Here is a 25,836-nt window from a genome sequence, read left to right as displayed (position 1 = left end):
TTGAGCTGTTTTCTTCAAGTGTCTTTAATACTCCACACTCAGCGGCCCCTCCTCCTCCTCAGAGCAGCACTGGCCACCAGAGCAGCTGCATGGCCCTGCCTGACTTCCTTCACCATTTGATGTCCAGGCTGTGTGTGCAGGGCTCTGGGCTCTGGTAGGTGGTGTGCAGCGCTTCCTGGGCTTTAGGGGAGTCAGTCCCCTCCAGCCACTCCTGGTACAGCTCCTGCACGTGTGCACTGGAGTCTGGGGGTCGTACAGGGATGTCAGAGTAGATACCTTCCATCTGCCGCAGCAAAGCCTTGTCTGCATGTCCGTCCTGGGTCTGGGCTTGGCCTCTGCCATTTAAGCATCCTGAGGGACAAACACAGGTAAGCTTATCTTTTCCCTCAGGATAACCAGTCTTAAGGAAGCTTTCTTTTGCTTTAGAGGGAAGATGGTTTGGGAAGAGAGGAAGGAAAGGGATGTATAGCATCGCATGGCCTAAGCCTGGGCTGGCCAGGGATGCTTTCTCTGAGGCTGAAGGGATGCTGGTCCTAGGCTCATAGCTCCATGCCTTTTATTCTTACCCATTTACCCAAGAAATGGGTTTAACTAAGACCTAAGTGAGTTGCCAACCTCTTAGAACTGGGTGGTTCTATCAGCAAATCTGTTTCCAACTTCTCTTGAAATTTCTCAAATCCAGGACGGCAGGGGATTGTGAACAAACTAACTACTCTTGCCTGTGCCACACATTGGTGTCAGTGTGCAAGGCCCCATCTGCACACTGGGCCCACACACCTAGACACAGTAGTCTGAAAATCGGTCTCCTACATATTGGTGCTACTTACTCTCAAATGTGTTAGATGATATCATGATTAATAGTATAAAAATTCAAGCCGGGCACAGTGGCTTATACCTGTAATCCCAGCACTTTGGGAGACAGAGGTGAGAGGATTGCCTGAGTCCAGGGGTTCGAGACCAGCCTGGGAAACTTGGTGAGATCTCATCTCTACAATAAATACAAAAATTAGCTAGGTGTGGTGGTGCTCGCCTGTAGTTCAAGCTTCCTAGAAGGCTGAGGTGGAAGAATCTCTTGAGCCCAGCAAGTCGAGGCTGCAGTGGCTGTGAGTATGCCACAGCCTGGGCGACAGAGTGAGACTCCTATGCCAAAAAAAAAAAATTAGAATAAATCCACACCCTGATAAAACCTCACTTCTACTAGTTCCAGGGTGGTGGTACCAGCAGCTGACTGCCAACCTCCACTTTCCCAGAGAGCTCTCATTTTCTTTCCTCAGCTCCCAGTCCCTGCCCACTTACATGCAGAGTACATTGTGGCTTCCAAGGGCCCAGCTTCACATCTGCCTTCTGGCTAGTCCTTAGTCCAGCCTCGGGATCTGCCCTTCTGTGCCTGACATGCTCAGTGACGACTCCAAGGCCCCATATGCTCCAAAAGCTAGTGTTGGCCTCTCTGCCCTCACCTCTTTTTTTTTTTTTTTTTTGAGTAGGAGTCTCATTCTGTCACCCAGGCTAGAGTGCAGTGGCATGTTGATGGCCACTGCAGCCTCAACCTGCTGGGTACAGGAGATCTTTCCACCTCAGCCTTCCAAGTAGCTGGAACCACAGGTGTGTGCCACCATGCCTGGCTAAGTTTTTGGATTTATTGTAGAGATGAGGTCTCGCCAAGTTGCCTAGGCTGGTCTTGAATCCCTGAGCTCAGGCAATCCTCTCATGTCTGCCTCCCCAAATGCTGGGATTATAGACATGAGCCACTGTGCATGGCTACCCCCTCTTCTTAATACTAAGGGTTTTCCCCTCCTTCTCAACAAGATCCTTCATGTCACAGGACACCAGGGAGGGAGCCTCAGACCATGTCTCCTCTTGTCCTGGGACTTTAACCTTGTCTGACTCACATGCCATCAGTGGAGCCTCTCCTCTAGCTGGGCTTGCACTGGCATTTCCATTCCAGAACCTTGTGGCATCCCCAATCAGAATGGCGCAGATATCCCTGGCTCTCCAGCTGGGGATGGACCACCATGGGTCAGGGGCTCCCTTCTTTCCCTAACAGCCACAGCCACTCCATCGGCAAGTCCTTCCAGGGGACCCCAGCCCTGTCCTGGCTCTGGTCTCCTCTCATCGTCCCTTTATCCTTCCTCCCCCAGTCTGGGATCCTCTCCTCATTTGCCTGGAGTATGGCAACCTACAATGACCCACCCTCCCTCCAAGCAGTGGAGGAGCCCGCCAAGGCACAGTCAACCTCTTTCTGCTTCCACCTATCACACTGGTCTCTCAAAGACAGAGTCTGGCTCATCCTTAGCTCCTGGCAGGAGGTGGGGCCATCTCTCCCACATAGGCTGTCCGATGTGCCTTCACTCGTGTGCACCATACCAGCTGACACAGGGGCCGATTCTCACCTGGTACCATGTGAGACCTCCCCAGGGCAAGACCCCAAGAGAATATCTAAGGTGACATTTAACTGCCCACTTTTTTTTTTTTTTTTGAGTTGGAGTCTCACTCTGTCGCCCAGACTGGAGTGCAGCGGCCACTCCCGGCCACTGTAGCCTGACCTGCTGGGCTCCAGGGATCCTTCCGCCTCAGCCCTCCAAGTAGCTGGAACTACAGGCATGCGCTACCACGCCCGGCTGATTTTTTGATTTACTGTAGAGATGAGGTCTCGCTGCCCAGGTGGGTCTTGAACCCACGGGCTCAGGCAATCCACTCACCTCAGCCTCCCAAAGGCGCGGGATTACAGGCTGAGCCACCGAGCCCGGCTTAACTGCCCACTCTTTTCACACTACCTGGTTTGAGAGAAAGAGCAAAACCAGTCAAGCCTAGCACGTCCCAGCACAAGCTCCAGGGCAGCATCCTCTCCCCTGCAAAGCTGTCAGGGCTGGAGTGAGGCACTGGGTGGCCAAGAGGGCCCCATCTCCTCTGGTGGCTACAAGGCTGCCCAAGCACCCACAGGAGCCACTCAGTTAGGCACTGCTCTTGGTGTCTCACCTCCAGGACATGCGAGGACCTCCACAAAGTGGTATGGGAACTTGCCCTTCTTGAGCTTCAGGATCATGTTCTGGATGTTTCGGAAGCCATACGCGGCAGCAAAGCGTAACAAAACCTCCCCGTTCTTTTCAAGGGTGACTTCTTGGAAGTCTTTGTTTCTATAAAATGAACAAAATGGATTATCAAGTCCTTTATCTATGATTTAAGGATCATTTTCTAATCTAATTTTGGAATGTCAACAAAATAAAAAGTCTGAATAAGCACATAAGTGTTTTGATTTTGACTGGCATAAACTATAAATAGAATAACCATGCAAGCTCACACACCATGCACACACCACTCATGCACACACACTGCTGGCTGTAGGCAACCTGCCCAGGGCGCCCCACACCTCAGGGATCGGTAGGTAACTTCCTCCACATCCTCATTGAATAGCTCCTTGGCTGCATGTCTGAAGATATGTGCCAGGTATCCATCTGAGCTGGCTCCATCATGGCGCATCACCTCTTCCTCCTTCAAGTCTCCAAACCTCACCAGGCAGAGAAAAGACAACTCCATCATTAATGCTGATGCAAAGTGACAGCAAGAGTGAAACCAGACTTCCAAAAGGTATTATGATCCAAAGTTGCTACTAAAAAGTTAAATCCCCTACAAATGTCCACACTTTGAAGAAAATCTCATTTTCACTGATTCTTAATTATTATTATTATTATTATTTTTAAAGTTGGAGTCTCACTCTGTCACCCAGACTGGAGTGTAATGGCCGCTCCCAGCCACTGCAGCAGCCTCAACCTGCTGGGCTCCGGCGATCCTTCCGCCTCGGCCTTCCAAGTAGCTGGAACTACAGGCGCGCGCTACCATGCCCAGTTAATTTTTTGATTGATTGTAGAGATGAGGTCTCGCCAAGTTGCCCAGGTGGGTCTCGAACCCGCTGGCTCAGGTAATCCACTCACCTCAGCCTCCCAAAGTGCTGGGATTACAGGCTGAGCCACCGAGCCCAGCCAATTTTTAATTATTAACATGAAATTTCATTTTGTGATCTGATCTGAGATTGCAGGTGAGGGTGTTATGCTTAGGCTGGTTTTATTTATTTACTTTTCTTTGACAGCCTGTGAATCTCCAGGGGGACTTGAGAAGGTGTGCATGCCTATGCCCAGGCTAGGACGAGGACCTTTGGTCATCCCCGGCCTGAGTACAAGCTCTAATAGGTGCTCCAGTTGCTTAAATTCTGAAAATTTCAGTCCCACCTTCCACAAAAGGGGCACAGCGCAGCACACGGGTCATGGAACTTCAAGGAGGACATATGCTGCTGGCTTTTATAGTGCTCTCCACTCAGTGCCTGGGACTCAGCAGGTGCCAAAGGCATTCAGGGCGTCAGGGTCACCACCGCCAGCAGAGCCCAGCCTGCTGCTCTTGGTGCAAAAGGACACAAGGAATTTACTGTGTTTCCCTTGAAGCAACACAGAATGTCAGAAACAGATGTCAACTGGAAAGGAAGGTGCTGGTGCACAAATTCATGGCCCTGCCCCGGCAAGGACACAGCTGTTTGTGCTTCTCCTCCTTCCTTGAGGGTTAGGGTGACTATTACACCATGGATGCCCACCAAGTCCCTAGACTCCCTGGAAGCCTTGGTGAATGACAATCCATCCCAGGATTCTGCCCGTGTTCAATTCAACAGCCAGAAAGGTGGCTGATGGCTGTGGTGGAGTTGTAGGGAGACCACATGTCAGTGGCCTTATCGTAAAGCAGGGCAGCCCTGGGACTGGTAGAGCGGTCAACAGGGCTCACAGTAGTCCCTATCCACCAGGGGACCCTCCCACAGAAGCCACTTACAGAGTATCGACGGCAGCATCTTTCACTGAGAGGTCATTTTGCTCCATTATTTGTGCAATTTCACCTACAGACAAACAAGAAGTATGAGACACTGTGAAAGGACACAGATGGTTCATGCTACTGGAATACCAACTCTCCTTCCACTGTAGGAAATTTGACATTAATGGCCTTAGATGCCCTCTTGCTATAAAATAGCAGGATCCCATCTCAAGGGCAAGTAACACTAATAAAATGAAACACTAACAAAATGTAAGAGGAGTTAACTCTTTTTTTGAGTTGGAGTCTCACTCCACTGCCCAGACTGGAGTGCAGTGGCATGCTCATGGCCATCCCAGCATCAACCTGCTGGGCTCCAGCAATCCTTCCGCCTCAGCCTTCCAAGTAGCTGGAACCACAGATGTGCACTACCACGCCCAGCTAATTATTTATTTATTTATTTGAGTTGGAATCTCACTCTGTCGCCCAGACTGGAGTTCAGTGGCCGCTACCGGCCACCACAGCCTCAACCTGCTGGGCTCCAGCGATCCTTCCGCCTCAGCCTTCCAAGTAGCCGGAATTATAGGAATGCGCTACCACGCCCGGCTGATTTTTTTTGATTTATTGTAGAGATGAGGTCTCGCTGCCCAGGCGGGTCTCAAACCCGCGGGCTCAGGCAATCCATTCACCTCAGCCTCCCAAAGGCGTGGGATTACAGGCTGAGCCACCGAGCCCGGCTTTATTTTTTATTTATTGTAGAGATGAGGTCTCGCCAAGTTGCCAGGGCTGGTCTCGAACCCGCAGACTCAGGCAACCCACTTGCCTTGGCCTCCCAAAGTGCTGGAATTACAGGCTGAGCCACTGACTCGGCTAGGGAGTTTAATTCTAATTCTTTTCTCTGCTCTTGAACTTAAGAATTTATGCATATAATGTCTCCATGATTTTGTTTCCTAGCAGAAAACTTTTTTGGGGTCATTTCGCATGAACCAAGAAGAAAACTTTTGTTTACATGAATAGGATGACCAAAAATATATTGGCTGCATTTATATGAGGTATAGTTATTCTGAAATGAGACCAAATGAAAATCAGAACCACTTTCTGTATTTCCTAGGATTCCTGAATAGAAGTGAGTCTCTGAAACAATAGCTATGAGGCCAGATACTGTGAGATGGCTGGGAACACATGTGAGAACATAGTACAGTCTACTGCAAATCTGCACACAGAGAAAAGACGGCTGGATACGGTTCTCACACAGCCCACCATACAAGTTCTTATCTTGTCAACATAAGCAGATGGCCTCTGGCCCCCTTCCCCAGGAAGTGATTGCACTGCCAAGGGCTCTTTGTCCCTCAACCCTCCTGCCATACCTCACAGGGAACCTACATTTACAGGACAGAGATCATTCCAGGGGCAACTGTATCCTGGAATTTCGGGTCAGGGGACCATGAGGGAAATCAGTGACTTAAAGGTTGTCCCCCAAGAGCCGACTGCTCTGCCTAATCCATCACTGATCTAAACATTTGTGGGGACTTATTTTTAGAGCCCAATTAAAACAGATCTGCCAGAATTTTAACAGTCTTAAGCTCCCCCCACCAACAGATATCAACATTCTTGTGAATGGGTCTCCACAATTCCAAGGAGTGATTTCCATTCACAACACACAAAGAACCTGTTACAGGCTCTTAACATCTAAAAAGTGTTGTTGATGCGGTGCCGATGGCAATGTCACTGGAGCAAATCATCTTCTCCACTTTACTCTGAATGAGAAAAGCTTCACTTGTGTCATAAGTGCACATTTGGTTTGTTAAAGGAGAACTTCTATGGTTATATATGACTTTTCCTACCAAGAGTTAAGTGTGATAAGCAGATTGTAATGTAAAATTAAGGCCATGTTGCCCAAGCGTCTCTCCCAGAGACTGTCTTATCTAGAAGAAGATGCAGAGAAGAGAAAGGACACTGGATCACACATCATCATTCTCTTCACTTTTCATCCAATTAGACCCCAAGGATCCTCAGCTGTCAGTGACCTATGATAATGATCACAGTGACAGGCACCAAGACAGCTTGGTGATGAATATTTGCCCAGTGCTGGTATGTGTCAGCCAGAGACCCGCCCAGTGCCCATGTGCAGACCATCCCCACCTCTCACCTGACGTTAACACACAATCAGCACCCCAGGAACCATGCAAAGCAGTAGAAAAGCCTTCTCGAAGAGCCTCCAGCTTCTTGTCATAGCAAGGGGCCACAATGACATGGAAAATCTTCTCTGGAGGCAGGTTCTGTGGAGGAAGGGCATCCCAAGTTTTGGGCTGGTGGAGAGGTGACAATGGCAGCTTACAGTAGGCAGCCAGAACATAAGGGACAGGAGAATCTCACCTGCTGCCATCTCTGCCTCTACTTTCCACCCCTCTGTGCAACACTTTCTTGGGGCTTGGGGCTGCTGTGGGCATGTCTGGCTCCCATACCCTCAACTCCACCAAGCACCAGCACCCAGGCTGTGAGTATCTGCTGCCTCACTCTAGACAGAGTTTGAGCCACCCAAACTATCCACAAGGCCCAACAGGCTGTGGAGTCTCCCTGAAAAAAAACGAGGAAAGCTGAGTCCCTTTCCTCTTAAATCTATGTACATAGGAACAAAACAAGTAAGGGCAAGCCCAATGTGAGACTGTCACTGGAGGTCTGGGTGTGGGTATGAGCTCCAATTGGTTCACTCGCAAACTTCCCGGAAGCTTCCTAAGTGACACGGCCCCAGGCTTCCCCTCTCCTGGGGCTCTGCCACAGGGAGCAAGTGCCTGCAGCTGAGCCAGAATAGGTGGCAAAGCCAGGAGTCAGTGGTTGCTGAGTGACCCTAATGGTGAAGCTTGGGTAGAAAGGCCATAGGGGCAGAGTAGAGAAGAGTAGAAGTAGAAGAAACTCGTCCCTTGCTGCAGTCCCCAGGCAGTCAGACTAGAGGCAGCTGGAGGACAGGTTTCTGAGGTTTGGCTGTCTCCCAAAACACCTGCAAGAGGACCTGGAGCTTTGGGCTTGAGCCAGGGAGGGCAGGCTGGTTGCACTTAGAAGACTGAGAAACAGGCCGGGCGTGGTAGCTCAAGCCTATAATCCCAGCACTTTGGGAGGCCGAGGCGAGAGGAATGCCTGAGCCCACGGGTTCAAGACTAGCCTAGGCAACATGGTGAGACCTCGTCTATACAGTAAATAAAAAAATTAGCTGGGTGTCGTAGCATGCGCCTATAGTTCCAGCTACGTGGAAGGCTGAGATGGAAGGATCACCTGAGCCCAGCAGGCCGAGGCTGTGGTGGGTGGGAGTGTGCCACTGCCCTCCAGCCCAGGCAACAGAGTGAGACTCCAACTCAAAAAAAAAAGAAGACTGAGAAACATGTGAACTCCAAAGGGCAAGGAGAAGGGATAGTCTTTTAGCTCATTTTTTTTCTCCTGCTTATACATACATATTTATGATTTGTCAACCATGGCAATTTTATGAACAAACCATATAGAAAGAAAACACTCCTTATTGCTAAAATAATAGGGCCACCAAGTGTCTGTGGCTTTTCAGGTTGACTTCAAGTGTTTGAAAGGTCCTGAATTTGCTGTCTATTCCAGTTACCACAGTGCCTGAACATGACTGTTCCCCAGGAGGGGCATAAAGCCTGATTGAGAAGGGCACACCAGTGGCTGGAGAATAAACCACAGGATGAAGGCCTATTTGAGGGTGGCCTTGGAAAAGTCAAGGAGTTCTGGGTGAACCCAGGCTTGGACCCAGAGGCTGCCAAGGTCTGTGGATGGGTGGGAGGTAGGGAACATGCAGGAGTGCCAGACTGGGATTCATTCCATCAAGTGGAGGACAGTGCCTTGAGTGCTGCAGAATCTCATGGAAGTGGTTAAGGAAGTTAGCCCACAGTTTGAGGGAAAGGCCAGAGCAGAGGCCAGATTTGACTCCCTAAGTGACAGTGGCCCTCAGCCTCTGGGCACAGGCCATACTGGGCTTCCCTTGGTGAGGTGCTCCAGCAGCAGGTGGGCAACATGGGTGAGGCCTAGGGCCTCGCTACTCAAAACAAGGCAGGCAGCGTTTCTATGCAGCCCAGAGTAGATCCAGGAGAGCCACCAGATGCCACAGAAAAGGTTAAGGAGAAAGGAGAGATTACAAAAGAAAGAGAAGCACAGAGATTGACATTGGTGGGAAATAGTACTGCAGATGTGCCCACAGTTTCCCTGGTGCTCACCCAGGGGGCCATGATCACCCTGGATGCATGAGGGACGCTCCCCCTACGGGGGCCCCATGCCACAGCGCTTCCTTGCTTGCCCTTCTCACAGTCCTCACACAGATTGCCAGAAGTCTCCTCCTGGGCCCTCTGTGCAGAGGTCGGCTTACCTGCTGTCTGGCGAAATAATCCTTCACCAAAGAGCCCATGACCTGCTGGGGGGACTTGGCAGTGCAGAGATGGGTCGTTATGGGGCGACCCAGCACCCGCTCAGCATATCGGACCCAGCCTGTGGAGAGAAGGAATCCTCACTGCTTCCGCCTGCTTTCCTTTCCTGCACCAGGAGACTCTAAGCTCCCCAGTCCTCATCATCCCAGAGTGAAGCTAGGACATCTCTTCTTTAGGTTTTGTTAGGAACTCGCCAACAGACCATCCCCACCAAACCTCCTCCACCCATGACCTGTCCTTGGCGGCTCAGATGGGTCATGGGGACCATAGGACTGCAGGGTGCTGGGAAATGGTAGAGGACCAAATGGGACAAAGACAAGATGTCAGGGTAACATGTTCCCCAGGTGAAGGGAACAAGCTTAGAGGGGCAGCCGGGGCAGCAGGAGCAGCAGCCCAGGCTGCTACACCATGAGAGAGCCATGCCAGCTAGGGAGAAGCCACCACGCTTGTCCAACTTTACTAACCTCTGAAAATGACTGCACACCTCTTAAAGCAATAAAGTATGAGAAGTTCATACTTCCCAAATAAGAAAGTAATTTGGGATCGGAAGAGATTACTTCTCATAATTCTGCCTAACTAAACAGCAAAATCTGCACTGTGCTCACCACATGCCTGCATGACTCTGAGTGTTTCCAGTGTTCCCCTTCGAAATGCTGAGCTCCACCCTCTGAGGGCCCTGCTGCAACTACAGATTCAGGTGTAGACAAGTCAGAGGTCAGGTGGCCACACAGCAGCAATTCTCCCTGCAGGAGCCATGCCTGCTGCTTTCCCCTGCTGGGGCACAGCCTGGGAGAATGTATCAGTGTTCTGATAAAATCTGTTGGCCCTGCAACTCTGATTTTAGGGTCTGACCCTATAAACATACTAGCATAGGAGAGTGCCACAGTACCACAGGGAGGGGCAGAAGCCTGCAGACCCTAGAGTCAAGCTCACTGGTGTTGGGGCAGAGGCCAGGCAGACCTCACTCCTGGCGAAGAGGGTCTCTCAGAGAGTGAGAGGCAGCTTGGGGCTCAACAGTCAGGTGGTAAATCCTGTCTGAACAATCAAAATCTCAAACCACAGGTGTCACCTATAGGCATGCCCACATGTGCTTAGGAAACACCTAGAAACACAGAAGCCATGAAGAGAAGTGCCGCACGGCGAAGGTACACTTTAAATCTCTGGCTGCATATAATAGCTTTCATTAAAAAAGAAAAAACTACCTCACCTGCCACCCTGCTCTCACAGCACAAGTGCCAGCACATGTAGGACACGGGCTCTCAGGCACAATGGCAGATGAGCTCATTGTGTGCAGAGGTAAAGTCTTTGCAGGCCTCAGGAACTGCATAAGATCAGGCAAAATGCCAGGGAGGTAAGAGCCGGGACCTAAGGAGGACAGGTCCTGGCCACCATGAATGCCATGGCAGAGAGCCAGGCAGGGAAGATGAGGCTGTCAGTGAGAAGCCTGGTTACCCTTGCTGGCTCCCATGGAGATCCTGCCCGTCAGAATCAAGGAGAGGTGCTGACAGGAGCACCCATCTTCCACTGGTGGGTTTTGGTACTTTCTCATGTTGCAAAACACTCACTCATCTCTTCTTAGCGCAACCCGCAATGACGACATGAAAAGAATAAAGAATAAGTGATTGGCAGGAGTGCTCAGTCTCTCTCCCAGATGCTATGTTGGGATCGGAAGAGATTACTTCTCATAATTCTGCCTAACTACTGCTCTTGGTGGGGGCAGGAGACAATCATGGGATTCTTACAGAGCCCCACCAGGTCTGAGAGCTGCATCCAGAAGTCAGGAAACCCCTACATCTCTTCCTTCCTCTGCTGGGCACTGGGCAAAGGTATGCCCAGCAAGATGGCATCCCACTGAGTTGTGGGAACAAGAGGCCCAAGTCAGATAGCTAAGACTGCATGTCCCAAGCCAGGTCTGGACATGCTACCCTTCAATTAGTCTTGAGGACACAGCTGCAGGTGATGGTGGGTCCTACTCACTGCCTTTTACACCTGCATTCCAGGGATATGGGAACTCTGGCTTATTGTGGCTGTCAGGGGATTTTAAGTCAGGGGGCCATTTTCATTTTTAGGGAGCCAACAGGTAACCACTGGAGGTCCCAATTCTATGTGTCAAGTGAAATCAGTTGACCTTGGCGTCGCTTCAGTTTCCCTAAATTGTCAATGCCAAATTATAGAAAAGGTTTAGTTTTTAACGGGATCACACAGAATCATCTCCCTGAATTTGGGAGGTGGTGTGAACCTGAATGACAGTTAAAGTTTTCACACACTTAGGTATAAAGAGCTCCATGGAGAAGATGCATTATTAACTATGAAGAACATTCTACAAGCTCCAAACCTACAAATGAACGGCTCTGAACAGCAAATGAGACCATGAAATGCAGCAAATCTCAAGTGAAGGCAGGAGGCAAGGGGCTGGTCCACAGTAGGAGGCTGGAAGGGAGAAAGAGTTTTGGGACACAGCCACCATCAAGAAGAGCCCTCCCAGAGGCCCCCACTTAGCACTGCATTCACTGCCGGGGCAGAAGGAGCACTGTTTCCACACAAATTAACAATATGCTTATGATTCACATCAGCAATATTACTTCTTTCCAATAAGTTGAGAGTTTCATTCTTGATTCTATCCCAATAGGGCTCCCATATAAGGAAATCAACAAATACAAGAGAACTTCAAAAAGTTTGTGGAAAAATGGAATCAAAAGGTAAAAATTAAAAATATAAACTTTTTTTTTCAACTAAGCTCCAACAAAGCCAAGACACTTTTGTAAGCAATGATACCAGCCATTTAATACATCCCTAATTAACTGAGGGTCCTGGGAATTTAACCATGTCAGTGCAGTTGTTTTTACATTGACTGAAGAAAAATACATGGCATTTAAAAATTTTTTTAGGATTAAGAAACAAAAATAAGTCAGATGAACCAAACCAGGACTGAAATCCTAATGATTTCCCATTGAAACTCTTGCAAAATTACTTGTTTGATGAGAGAAATGAGGAGTATTCTTTTAAGTGGAGAAGGACTCTCTGGTAAAGCTTTCCTGGCCATTTTTCTGCTAATGTTTTGGCTAACTTTCTCAAAACACTCTTATAATAAGTAGATGTTATTCTTCTTTGGCCCTTTAGAAAATCAGCAAGCAAAACACCTTCAGTATCTCCAAAATCAGGGCATAAAGAAGATGAATTTTTCCCTAACAAATTGATGTGGGTGGTCTGCTGCTATGGATTTCAAATTCAACATCCATCTTGTTCCTTCTTAAAATGAGTTATTCCTTTGGTACTACTGATTTTGGGGGGACATTTTCCCCATATACTTTTAGGAAAACAAGTGATTTCACCATTCTCTCACCCAAGCTTCAATGTTTGTTCTTGCTTGAATTTTAGCAGAATTCATGTTGCTCTGATAGTGATTGTTTCCAAATTGCTGCCTTATCTTTCTTAATGCCTCAAAGTAGATCTTGTTTAGATCATATTATAACAAGCTCACACGAGTTCATCATGTTGCAAAAATATTCTTAAATCCATGCATAATTTTTTCATAATATGCACTTTCCATGAACTTTTGGAAGACCCCTTTTAACTGTTGCTTTAGTGTCAGGAAACAGAAATTCCTGTTCTGCCCACTGTTAGGAACCGTGGACACAAATTTTGAAAACCACTCTTTCAGGGGAATGGACCTTAGTTCTGGGTCATTGTATACTGCCTCTTCCTTTTTTTTTGAGTCGGAGTCTCACTCTGTCGCCCAGACTGGAGTGCAGTGGCCGCTCTCAGCCACTGCAGCCTCAACCTGCTGGGCTCCGGTGATCCTTCCACCTCAGTCTTCCAAGTAGCTGGAACTACAGGGGTACGCTACTACGCCTGGCTAACTTTATTTTTGATTTATTGTAGAGATGAGGTCTCACCAAGTTGCCCAGGCGGGTCTCGAACCTGTGGGCTCAGGCAATCCCCTCACCTCAGCCTCCCAAAGCGCGGGATTACAGGTTGAGCCACCGAGCCCGGCTACTGCCTCCTCCTTGACTGGGGCTCTGTAGCCCAGGCTGGAGTGCAGTGGCATACTCAGGGCCACTGCAGCCTCGGCCAGCTGGGCTCAGGTGATCCTTCCACCTCAGCCTTTAAAGTAGCTGGAACTACATGTGTGCACCATCACACCCAGCTAATTTTTCTTGATTTATGGTAGAGATGAGGTCTCACCAAATTGCCCAGGCTGTCTCTCAAATCCCTGGGCTCAGGCAATACTCTCACCTCGGCCTCCCAACGTGATAGGATTACAGGCATGAGCCACTGTGCCTGGCTGTGAATCACTATTCTAAGACAAATCATGCATCTGAAACAAGTCACTAGCCTTCCCTCCCATCTGAAGTCAAGCAGGCTGTGGGTTGTTGGTGAAAGACAGAGGTCACATAATGAGTCAACCAATGTAGCCTACTGAATAGATAATTAATTTTCTCCTTATAATTTTATAAATAGGTGGAGAGTATTTCCAAATTCTAAGCAATCATCATATCAACATTCTATTTTATTGGATAAGTCTAATGATTGAAAGTTGACACGTAAAATGCTAAAAAACAAACAAACAAACAAAAAACCTTGAACCCATGATGGGGGGATACACTGAGAACTGAAATGTAAACAAAATCCAAAAAAATTATATAACCTACAACTAGCTTAGATAGTGTAGCTCTCCTATGCTCTCATAGACATGTTTTTAGAATAATTTTTGACTAAATGTTGTCAGTATAGCAATTCCTTCCTTCTTCCCTTATGCATCTTTTCCAAAAATTTCTTAATCCCAAACTTTCCATTTTCCCAGAATTGAAAAGTATGTGATAAATCTTTTCTACACCTCAGGCACCAATTCTTTACCCTAAAACTATTTACTGAAAAGTGGTTTAAAGGGCTCCCTGAACTGGCAACCAATTCCTGATCAAAACCCAAAGTGCCCAGGCCATAAGAGATAAGATAGACAAGTGGGACCTCATTAAACTTACAGGCTTCTGCAAAGCCAAAGAAACCATTAAGAGAGCAGGGAGACAGCCCACAGACTGGGAAAAAATATTTGCCAACTCTATGTCTGACAAAGGCCTAACATCAAGGATCTACAAGGAACTCAAACGTGCTGAAAAGAAAAAAACAAACAGCCCATTACAAAGTGGGCTAAAGATATGAATAGACACTTCTCAAAAGAAGACATTGAGCAGCCAACAGACACAGGAAAAAATGTGCAGCCTCACTAGTCATCCAGGAGATGCAAATTAAAACTACACTGAGATACCACTTAACTCCAGTCAGAATGACCATCCTCAATAACTCAAAAATAACAGATGCTAGAGAGGATGTGGCAAAAAGGGAACACTCTTACACTGTTGGTGGGAGTGAAAACTAGTACAGCCTCTGTGGAAATCAGTGTGGTGATTCCTAAAACTTCTAAAAATTGACCTTACATATGATCCTGCAATTCCCCTACTGGGAATACACCCGGAAGAACTCAGGTCACTCTATAAAAAAGATACCTGCACACGTACGTTTATCGCAGCATTGTTCACAATAGCAAGAACATGGAACCAACCGTGCTGCCCATCAAAAGAGGACTGGATAAAAAAAATGTGGTGCATATATACAATGGAATATCACTCAGCCATAAAGAAGAACGAAATCATGAACTTTACAGCAACATGGATGGAATTAGAGCTTATAATACAGAGTGATCTCTCACAGAAACAAAGAGATGAGCATCACATGTTCTCACTCATAAGTGGACCTTGAACACCTACCATATCACTGTAGGAAGGGATTGAAAGTAGTGGGAAACTGCGGGGAGCGGGGTGGAGGGTGGGTAGCTGGGATTGACAGCAGTTGATATCCACCTGGGGAAGGGGGGGCACACCTCATCAATAAGGGTACCTGCACAATGAATATTTGTATACCTAACCCTGAATTGTACTCCACAATCTCAAAATAAAAATTAAAAGAGGAAAAAAAAAGTGCTCCCTGATAGAATCTGAGTATCAATGTAAGTAATTTTTTTTATTCTTTAATTTTTTTTCTTTTTGTGGGGGTTGGAGTCTCACTCCGTTGCTCAGGCTGGATGGAGTACAGTGGGACACTCCCGGCACCACCCCAGTGTTGACCTGCTGGGCTCCGGCGATCCTCCTGCCTCAGCCTTCCAAGTAGCTGGAACTACAGGTGCATGCTACCATGCCCAGCTAATTTTTTTTTTTTAAATAATTGTAGAGATGAGGTCTCGCCAAGTTGTCTGGGCTGGTGTCGAATCCGTGGGCTCAGGCAATCCTTTTGCTTCAACCTTCCAAAGTACTGGGATTACAGGTTGAGCCACCAAGTCCAGCCTAGTCTGTAATTTTTTTAAGCTGGCAAAAAGTACATGAATGTTTGCCATATTATTATTTATAATTATTTGGATGTTTGAAATATGACATACTTCTAAGAGCAGACAAATTTATTTTCCTTAATACATAATATGCTTATCTCAGAAACTTTAAAAATATGGATAAATGAAAATAAGAAATTATCACCCAGCTGACAGGTGTCCCCTCAAACTACTCACAGTTAAGAAAAATACGGGCCTTTCCAACATGGTACCTCTGAAGGAAAAATAAACAGGCTAACAGAAAACGTAAAATCCCCTCTGTGAATCAGGTCAAACTCCCTACTCCTGGTCCACGATGCCAAGTGGGATGGGCCTGTCCACCTCCAACCTCATCTAATGCCTGCAGACTCTCTTATGAAATGGTGTCTCAGGCTAACAGAGGCCCAGCAGGTGCCCTGGGGGCTCACCAGGACAGGCAGAAGTCAGCATGGGCAGTGCGTGCTCCTCCTCGCTGTGCTGGTGATACCGACGCACAAATTCCTTTTGACTCTCCAGGATACTAAAATCTGCAGCTATCGTCGTATCAAATACGTAGTGTACCCCTGCAGGAGAGAGAGGCATATTTAGCTTCTCACCACATGATATAAGATCTACTTCTAGCCTCTAAGTACTTCCTCATTCTTTTTTTTTTTTTTTTTTTTTTTTGAGTTGGAGTCTCACTCTGTCACCCAGACTGGAGTGCAGTGTCCACTCCTGCTCACCGCAGCCTTGACCTGCTGGGCTCCTGCAATCCTTCCGCCTCAGCCTTCCGAGTAGCCGGAACTACAGGCACACGCTACCACACTCGGCTGATTTTTTGATTTATTGTAGAGATGAGGTCTCGCCAAGTTGCCCAGGCGGGTCTCGAACCCGCCAGCTCAGGCAATCCACTCACCTCAGCCTCCCAAAGTACTGGGATTATAGGCTGAGCCACCGAGCCTGGCTTACTTCCTCATTCTTACTCATTTTTGCTTTCTCATGTTTAAGAGACAAGTTTAAAGCACAGATTCTATGGGTAGCTCTCCTAAGACACTAAAATCAGTCTTGGCTCTTTTCTACTATTGATGGCATAAGTTCAGGACTATGTGCTTTACTTTTTTTTTTTTTAATAATAAGTAGGTATCATTTTTCACAATTCTCTCTTGCTTCTTCTTTTTCTCTCTACATCTATATTTTAAAAGACCTCATAGTACTCTATAATTAAATTAATGTAATATTATAATGTACCTGTGTCATTCCCTTCCAATTCACTTGCATATTAAATTTCAGTCTGTGATGATCCTTGATATCTTTAAAATAAATGAGTATAGTAGAAGGGCTGAGCATACTTTCACGAAGGACTTAATTTCTATATTGATCTTTAACTATGTTTTTCTTAAATATAACTTTCTTAATATTGGTACATAACTGTAAGACAAAATGTACTTTCAGCAATTACAATAAAATAGAGGTTGGGTACAGTGGCTCACACCTGTAATTTCTAGCACATCTGTAATTTGGGAGGCCGAGGCAGGAGGACTGCTTGAAGCTGGAGTTTGAGATTAGCTTGAATGACATAGTGAGACCCTATCTCTATAAAAAGTTTTTAAAAATTTGGCCGGGCTCGGAGGTTCAGCCTGTAATCTTAGCACTTTGGGAGGCCAAGGCAAGTGGACTGCCTGAGCCCACGCGTTCAAGACCAGCCTAGGCAATTCTGTGAGACCCTGTCTCTAAAATAAAAAAAAAAATTAGCTGGGCATGGTATGCATGCCTATAGTTCCGGCTACTTGAAAGGCTGAGGTGGAAGGATCACTGGAACCCAGCAGGTCAATGCTGAGGTGGCTGTAAGTGTGCCATGGCACTCCAGCATGGGTGACAGAGTGAGACTCCAACTCAAAAAAAAGAAAAAAAAAAGCCAGGCCCGGTGGCTCAGCCTGTGATCCCGCGCCTTTGGGAGGCTGAGGTGATTGGATTGCCTGAGCCCGCGGGTTCGAGACCCGCCTGGGCAGTGAGACCTCATCTCTATAATAAATCAAAAAATCAGCTGGGTATGGTAGTGCATGCCTGTAATTCTGGCTACTTGGAAGGCTGAGGCGGAAGGATCACCGGAGCCCAGCAGGTCGAGGCTGCGGTGGCCGGGAGTGGCCACTGCACTCCAGTCTGGGCGACAGAGTGAGACTCCAACTCAAAAAAAAAAAGAAAAAAAAGAAAAAAAAATTAGCCAAGTATGGAGGTATGCACCTGTAGCCCTTAGCTACTTGGGAAGCTGAGGTAGAAGGATTGCTTGAGCCAAGATGTTTGAGGTTGCACTGAGTTATGATTGTGCCACTGTACTCCATCCTGGGTGACAAAGTGAGACCCTGTCTCTAAAAAAATAAATATATACAATTATATATATATATATCAAATAACTCTAAAATCTACAGCTGTATAAATCTGAAAAGTAACCAGTTATTTTTAAGAAGAAATATTATAAATTTTAAGTATTGCCTTTAAGAAATCAATTTCACTCTGAATATACTTCCTTTATTAATATTAACATGTAATATTCAGTGACATATTTAAAAAAATATTCCTCCAAAATAAGGACTTTCACCATGAGAAAACATAGTATTCAACTTTGATCTTTGGAAAATTAACCTGAGGATTTTTAAGATTAAAAGCATGAAGGAATGACTGAATGAGCTCATATTCGTAGCTACAGCAGAGTTTTAGTTGTGGCACATTATGCATTAAATTATCAGGCCCTGAGAAAGTGCTATGCACCAAGAAGCAACAAGGCCTATGCCTATGGACTGTTCACAAATGTCAATGTTTATTCCACGTGACATTAGGAATTGCATTAGTAATCCCTAGTATATTCATATCTTTAGAAAAACTATTGTGGGCTGGGCACAGTGGCTCAGCCTGCAATCCTAGCACTTTGGGAGGCCGAGGCGAGAGGACTGCCTGAGCCCAGGGATTTAAGACCAGCCTGGACAACTTGGTGAGACCTCATTTCTATAATAAATCACAAAAAACTAGCTGGGCGTGATGGCGTGCATCTGTAGTTCCAGCTACTTCGAAGGCTGAGGTAGAAGGATTGCCTAAGACCAGCAGGTAGAGGCTGCAGCGGCCTTGAGCGTGCCACTGCACTCCAGCCTGAGTGACAAGAGTGAGACTCCAATACACACAAAAAACAACAAAAACCAAACCAAAACAAAACAAAAGAAAAAAACTATTGTGGAATAATAGAAACTCTTATCCGGCAACTTGCATAAGTTCTCCTTTACCCAACCTGCATGCTGACTGTTATGCTAGGAGGAAGCTCAAGGGCATGAAACACCACTGTGAGCAAATGAGTATCTTTGACAAACCTGGAGGACAGATCCAGTCTGACACAGAAGCATTTATCATCAATATTTCAAGCAATATTATTTCAGTGTTTACATTTGAGTTCTCTGATTATATTCTTAAAATTACTGTCTTTCATTCCTCACATAAAGAACACAAACCCATTCCCTTTCTGCTCTGCCCTTCAGAGAGCTTCCTGGGAAACTAGATGTCAATCATTTCAGAAGTGATCCTCTATCAAATAAACTCCCTCTGTGATGTGGGGAGAAGAAACTTGGAGGTTGGTAGGCCAGTGTGCGAGTCTCCCAGTGTCCCTGTCCACACTGCCTGCAGGTGGTCACTTCCTGCTCCTCTATAGAGGGTTCAGCTCACACTGTGTAACAAAACACCCATTTGTCCAAGGCAAGGAGGAAAGTGACACCTGCCTACCATCGATCAGAGGATGGGTTTCAAGACACATGGAATGAGGTCCTTTTACCTTCCATGAAACTCTGGTAAAGTTTCTTATCTATCCTGCACACTTGAAAATTGAGCTTTAGAGATAAAAAGAGCATTTATAAACTCAAGTTATACATTCATAATATATCAAAAGGTGACTCACCAAGACTTTTGAGGAAGCCACAGAGTCTTCTGGAAGCATCAGTTACACTGAGGTTGAATTTAGCAGCAAAATAAGGCAAAGATTGAGGACACACAGACACTACCAGCACTTTGTGCTTTGAGGTATCACATTTCTAGAAGGAGAAACAGAGAATGATGCTAGATGACTGGTGATTACATGAAGAGTGAAAGTTAGACACCTTAATGAGAAATTTAGAACAACAGATATTCTATGCAAAGACTAATAAAACAGACAAACACTGGCAAAGATACTTAAGGAGAAAAAAAAATCAGAGTCAAAAAATGAGACATGAGCCAGGCACAGTGGTGTATGCCTATAATCCAAGCTACTTGGGAGACTGAGGCAGGAGGATTGTTTGAGGCCAGGAGGTTAAGGGTGCAACATGCTATGATCATGCCTATGAATAGCCTATGAATAGGCAACAAGCCTATTACCTTCCTGTCTGCTTGAGACCCTATTTCAAAAAAGACATTACTATAAATGCAAGAGACTCTGTCAATTTTAAGAACAATGTTTTATCAGTAAATGTGAATATCTGGGAGAAATGAATACTTTTAAAAGAAAAATATAAATTACAACATTGGCCTATAAATAACTTAAATGATCCAACAGCAATAAAAAACACATATACTAAAATGGTGTCCAGAGATATGGCCCCTAAAAGTCATCATGCCCAGAACATTTAACAGCAAATTTTTAAGGAGTGAATAATTCTCATCTACAAGTTGTTCTAAAAAATATAGTATAAACAAGCATAAAATCACAAGGCTTATCAACACCCTTAAACCAAAACTAATTGTTGGCAGCTCAAGAGAAGACAGATAGGTTAAGATAAAAGAGTTGGCTGGGTGCAGTGGCTCAGCCTATAATCCCAGCACTTTGGGAGGCTGAGGTAAGAGAATTGCCTGAGCCTGGAGGTTGGAGACCAGCCTGGGCGTGGCAGCATGTATCTGTAGTTCCAGCTAGCTACTCTGAAAGGCTGAGGCAGAAGGATTGCTTGAGCCCAGCAGGTCAAGGCTGCAGTGGCCGTGAACATGTCACTGCACTCCAGCTGGGCAACAAGAGTGAGACTCCAACACACACACACATACACACACACACACACACACACACACACACAGAAGTGTCAAGAAATAGATTCACATCTATTGGCATTTGATTTATGAGAGAGATGGAATATATTAGATCAATGGGGAAAGAACAGAAGATGCTGGGGCAATTGGTTTTTTCAGATGAAAAAGATTGTATTCAAATCCCACACTATGCTACAATATAAATTGTAGATTGGACAAATAGCATTAAGATAAAATAAAATATAAATTGTCAGTAAACAGTTTAAGTTCTCCAGTCCCTCTGATAAGCAGGAAAATGCGAATGAGATACATTTTTCAACCCATCAGATTGGAAGAAACTGTGAATTTGGTATCAAGTGTGGTCAGGATAGCTGGACATAACTATTCACCTGCATCCTGTGTGGGAGTGTAAAGTGACACAGATACTTTTAAGGACATTTTGGCAAAAACTATTGACACTACAGAATTAAATTTTCTAGTAGTCCCACAGAGTGCTCCAGGGAAACAAAGCTGTATCATAAGCAATTCAAGTCTGTTCAATGTAATAAAATGACTAAAGCTTTTCTGTTCCCTTAAGGCAGAGGATGAACAGGTAGGGGACAGGCATACATTGTGAACATGACTGATGGAGGATCTCCTAGGCTCAGACTACCCTAACCAGGCAGCTTGCTGCCTGCTCATGGACCTCCCAGGTACCTGTACACCAGGCAGGGCACACCTAGACACAACTAATGTTAATACAAAGACGTGTATTTTTGTCTGAAACTATGATCTACATAACGCTGGATGACTTGTCCAGAAGATGCCACAGGGTAAGTGGCAAATACTAAGAAGGTTGCTTGAGTCTGCCCCCTGTGCTGCGAAACTTGTGTCAGCCAGTGTTTCTCAAGGCCCCCACCTTGTTCTAGCACACCAACTACTGCAGGACAGCAGAGCCTAATCTACTCTGTCATGTGGGTCAGGGTGCCGATGTCCTGGGCAAAGTGGGGGGATGATGATGCTTCCCATGGAGAGAGTGCTGTAAATCAAGAAGTACTTTTCCTCCTCATCTATCTCCATCTTTCCTTTTTTTCTCTTTCATCATCTCACTGAAAGACAAGTGACACCAGGTAGTTTTGAACAGAAGGTCTGCAGGGGCAAGCTGAAGGAGGGAGCTGTGGGATTGTACTTCCTTGGAGAGTCTTGACCTTGCCCCAGTCTGATGAATCCATTAGATCATAACCCCCATCTCTGAAAACGTGCTCTGAAGGTAGAATAGCATCAGCTCAGGCACTGTGCCATCCATAGGATCTCAGCCATAGGAGCCTGATGAGCATTGGCAAGGGAGTGTAAGCATTGTCTGAACATTGGCAAGGGAGAGTGAATCAGTGCAGGGGTTTTGTTCCTGGTTGAGGGATCTGGGAGAAAGACAACTACTGTAGGGAACATTGGTGAGACAGGAAGAAGATTGAGATGTTTGTCTAATGTCTCAGCAGAGGCTTCATGCAAGTGAAGAGAACGGGCCTCCCCTCAATCTCGCCCACCCCCACATCAGTCCCCAGCACCAGCAAGCACCCGAGTGCCATACCTTATTAAGGTTCAGAATGCGAAAGAAGTCCTTGGCATTTTGCTGGGAAAGCTGGACTCCTTCTTCTGCGGTCACGCAGCTGTCACATGCCAGGCAGTCGCTCAGAAATATCTTGGCATCAGCCAACTTGTGGAATTCTCCCTTCTACGAAAGAATGACGTTTCCGTGTGATTATTCAACAAATACTCTTTAAAATACTTCTTTAGGAAGGCTAACACCAACACACAAAATTCATAGCAAGTGCTGGAGACAATACTGGGGCCAGGCCTGGGGCGAGGGGCAGGCAGAGGGACTATCTCTTCCTCTGAGAAGCCCAAGGTGGTGGAGGGACACAGGGCACTAGGGACTCATGCAGATAACAATCAGGGATGGAAGTGGCCCTACCATTGTGATGTGGTAGAAAAAACTAATACTACTGTGCTCTGGAGGCTGTCCAGGCTAGCCCTTCCCCTCCTCCTGTACCCCCACTTCCTCCTTGGTGCACATGACCCAGCCCCTGATCACTCCTCTAGTTCCGCACTCCCCGAGTTCACTCAGTCCTATAGCTCCCCTTGGGTGCCTGCTGGCCTGGCCTCTCCCTTGAAGCTCCGAACTTACACAGCTCACTGCTGGCTCTGGGATTCCACTTGGATGTGCAACAGGATTCTCCAGCCATCCAAGACTGATCTGCTGTTGCTCAAATCAGCCCCTGCCCAATCCCTGTCTTAGTAACGAGTGACTCTCTACTCATTTAGATGCTGTAACTATAGAACCTTGGCACCCACCCTTGAGCCCCTCTGCCCTCTCCTTTCTGACTGGCTCCTGTGTCCCCAGAGATAACTGCTAAAAACATAAACCACCTCTCTGCTCTGCTTGTAGCCCTCAACAGCAGTCCCTTGCTCACAGGGGCTCAACATGGCTAGTGGCCATTATGGTCCCCCTTGGCCCTCACACATTCGGCCATACTGGCCCTTGTTGATCTTGCCAACCTTCTGTAGGTAGTGCTCCCTGAAAGCCCCATCCCTACACTTCCACCTTGAATTCTCTCACCCTCCAGTGCCCTCTTCACTATCCCTCCACAACTGTTCTTATCCAAACAGTGTGTCTACTGCTGCTCTGGAAGAGTACACACTTAGCTGTACACATGCCTTATCTCATCCTCACCACAGCCCTGGGAGGGAAGTAACTCAACTCCCCATCTCACTGATAAGGAAATGGGGCTCATGGGGGTTAGGTATCTGTCTGAGGTGACATAACCATAGGGCAGGCGTGGGGGTGGGAGGCTCAGGCCCAGCTGTTCTGAAGCACTAGACCCGCCTGGCTCCAGGTATCCAGTGTTCCCTACACCTCTTCTACCTGTGCCAGCTCTTAGGGTGCTAGTCTCAGGCCCTGCTGCTTCCTAGGCCCCACAATGCCCACAGCATAAACAGGGAACCAGATAAATGCCTATCAGAAACATATCAGGACTACTAAACAAAGAAAATCTACTACTTGCTTTTCCATTGTTGTCAATTCTCCATTAAAAAAATTGGTACCAGTACTTTCTAAGAGAAGAAGTGACTTTAACTCCTCCCTACCACATCTTTCATTAAAATGGGAATAATAGTAGGGCTTATTTGAAATGCTTACTCTGAGCGTGAAATGAGACTGCACATAAAAGCACATTCTTCTTTTTTTTTTTTTTTAAGTTGGGGTCTCACTCTGTTGCCCAGGCTAGAGTGCAGTGGCACACTCATGGCCACCACAGCCTCGACCTGCTCAGGCAATCCTTCTGCCTCAGCCTTCCAAGTAGCTGGAAATACAGGCATGTGCCACCACGCCTGGCTAATTTTTTAAAAAAACTTATTGTAGAGATGAGGTCTCGCCAAGTTGTCCAGGCTGGTCTTGAATCTGTGGGCTCAAGTAATCCTCTCACCTCAGCCTCCCAAAGTGCTGAGATTATAGGCATGAGCTGTTGTATCTGGCAAAAGCACATTCTTTAGTGTCAGGTTCAAAGAGAGTACGTACCCAATAAACATAAACCATCATTAAGGAGAACTTAAAGACAAGAACTGAATTAGAAAAGAAACTATTAGAAAAATACACTGGCCAGCTCGGTGGCTCAGCCTGTAATCCCAGCACTTTGAGTGGCCGCGGTGAATGGACTGCCTGAGCCCATGGGTTAGAAACCAGCCTGGGCAACTTGGTGAAACGTTGCGTCTACAATAAATCAAAAGTTAGCTGGGTGTGGTAGCGCGCACCTGTAGTTTCGGCTACTTGGAAGGCTGAGGCGGAAGGATCGCCGGAGCCCAGCAGGTTGACACTGGAGTGGCTGTGAGTGTGCCATGGCATTCTAGCCCGGGTGACAGAGTGAGACTCTGAATCAAAAAAAAAGAAAAGAAAAAGAAACGTATAGAATCATGAAATTCAAGTTATTTTATAAATTACCTATCTCAATCCCCATTTTAAAGAATTCTACTGAAAAAAATTCAAAGTTTAAATATCACAACACAATTGCTTTGTTCCCAATACAGTATGCTCTGAGAAGACAGGCCTTCTGCCACTGATAAGCTGCTGAGCACTCGTCTTTAGTCCCTTCCAGTTTAGTTTCTTAGAGCGATGATATGCATGGTGCTGTGAGCCCCCAAAGAGGAGAAAGAGAGAAACAGCAATTTACTCTAGGGTGAAACAAAGCTTAATAAAAATCTACTTGCCTCTCCACTTTCCTGGGCTGGAGTTGGTGCATCAACTGACACATTCTCTTGGTCATCAGTTTTTGTTTTTTTACTACATTCCTTAAAAAGGCAAAGGAACATTATTAAAGAACAACTTTTAAACTTTTAATCTCAAATTTGAACATACTCTGACCAGTTAACCTCATGTCTAGAAATCTTTTCTACAGGAATAAAAGCACATGTACTTAAGGACACACACGCATATCTATGCTTGTATTGTTTGCAGTAACAAAAAACTAGAAGCTACGTGGCTTTCCACTACCAAGTGAGTGAATGTTTGACTTACCAGGACACAGGTATACATAGAATATGATGCAGCTAGCCAGGCGTGATGGCTCACACCTGTAATCCCAAGCACTTTGGGAGTCTGAGTCGAGAGGATTGCCTGAACCCACAAGTTCAAGACCAGCCTGGGTAACTTGGTGAGACCTCGTCTCTACAATAAATCCAAAAATTAGCCCAGCATGGTGGCACGCGCTTGTAGTTCCAGCTACTTGGAAGGCTGAAGTGGAAGGATCACCTGATCCCAGCAGACAGAGGTTGTGGGGGCCATGAGTGTGCTGCTGCACTCCAGCCTGGGCAACAGAGTAAGAATCCGACTCAAAAAAACAAACAGTAAAATAGAAAAAAGCCAAGGGCAGCGGCTCATGCCTGTAATCTCAGCACTTTGAGAGACTGAGGCGAGAAGATTGCCTGAGTCCAGGGCTCAAGACCAGCCTGGGCAGCTTGGCAAGACCTCATCTCTACAATAAATCAAAAAATTGGCTGGGCTTGGTGGTGCGTGCCTGTGGTGCCAGTTTCTTGGAAGGCTGAGGAGGAAGGATTGCCTGAGCCCAGCAAGTGGAGGCTGCGGTGGCCTTGAGTGTCCAGCGTGGGCGACAGAGTGAGACTGACTCAAAACAAACAAACAAACAAACAAAAAAACAACAAGCACCGGGCTCGGTGGCTCAGCCTGTAATCCCGTGCCTTTGGGAGGCTGAGGTGAGTGCATTGCCTGAG

At 46.5% G+C, this 25,836-nt stretch overlaps 1 protein-coding gene across 2 annotated transcripts in view; it reads right to left on the bottom strand.

Annotated features, from left to right (window-relative positions):
• Positions 1–25,836, bottom strand: part of NARF (nuclear prelamin A recognition factor) — a 26,956-nt gene continuing 1,120 nt past the window's right edge. Inside the window, exons 2-11 of one of the 2 annotated variants that reach the window (XM_008052120.2) lie at positions 24,817–24,897; positions 22,145–22,288; positions 19,484–19,616; positions 15,999–16,133; positions 9,155–9,273; positions 6,935–7,064; positions 4,810–4,873; positions 3,368–3,505; positions 2,977–3,134; positions 1–351 (exon numbers count right to left, since the gene is read on the bottom strand). In XM_008052120.2, coding sequence (XP_008050311.1) covers positions 110–351; positions 2,977–3,134; positions 3,368–3,505; positions 4,810–4,873; positions 6,935–7,064; positions 9,155–9,273; positions 15,999–16,133; positions 19,484–19,616; positions 22,145–22,288; positions 24,817–24,897 — 1,344 coding nt within the window. In that variant the 3' untranslated portion in view covers positions 1–109. The remainder of the gene's footprint in view (positions 352–2,976; positions 3,135–3,367; positions 3,506–4,809; positions 4,874–6,934; positions 7,065–9,154; positions 9,274–15,998; positions 16,134–19,483; positions 19,617–22,144; positions 22,289–24,816; positions 24,898–25,836) is intronic. The other variant, XM_021709576.1, reaches the window with a different exon arrangement.

Source organism: Carlito syrichta, unplaced genomic scaffold (genome assembly GCF_000164805.1).
Source record: "Carlito syrichta isolate Samal-C Ts95f unplaced genomic scaffold, Tarsius_syrichta-2.0.1 Scaffold257243, whole genome shotgun sequence".
NCBI classification, from domain to species: Eukaryota; Metazoa; Chordata; class Mammalia; order Primates; family Tarsiidae; genus Carlito; species Carlito syrichta.
This window is presented reverse-complemented; position numbering and strand designations above follow the sequence as displayed.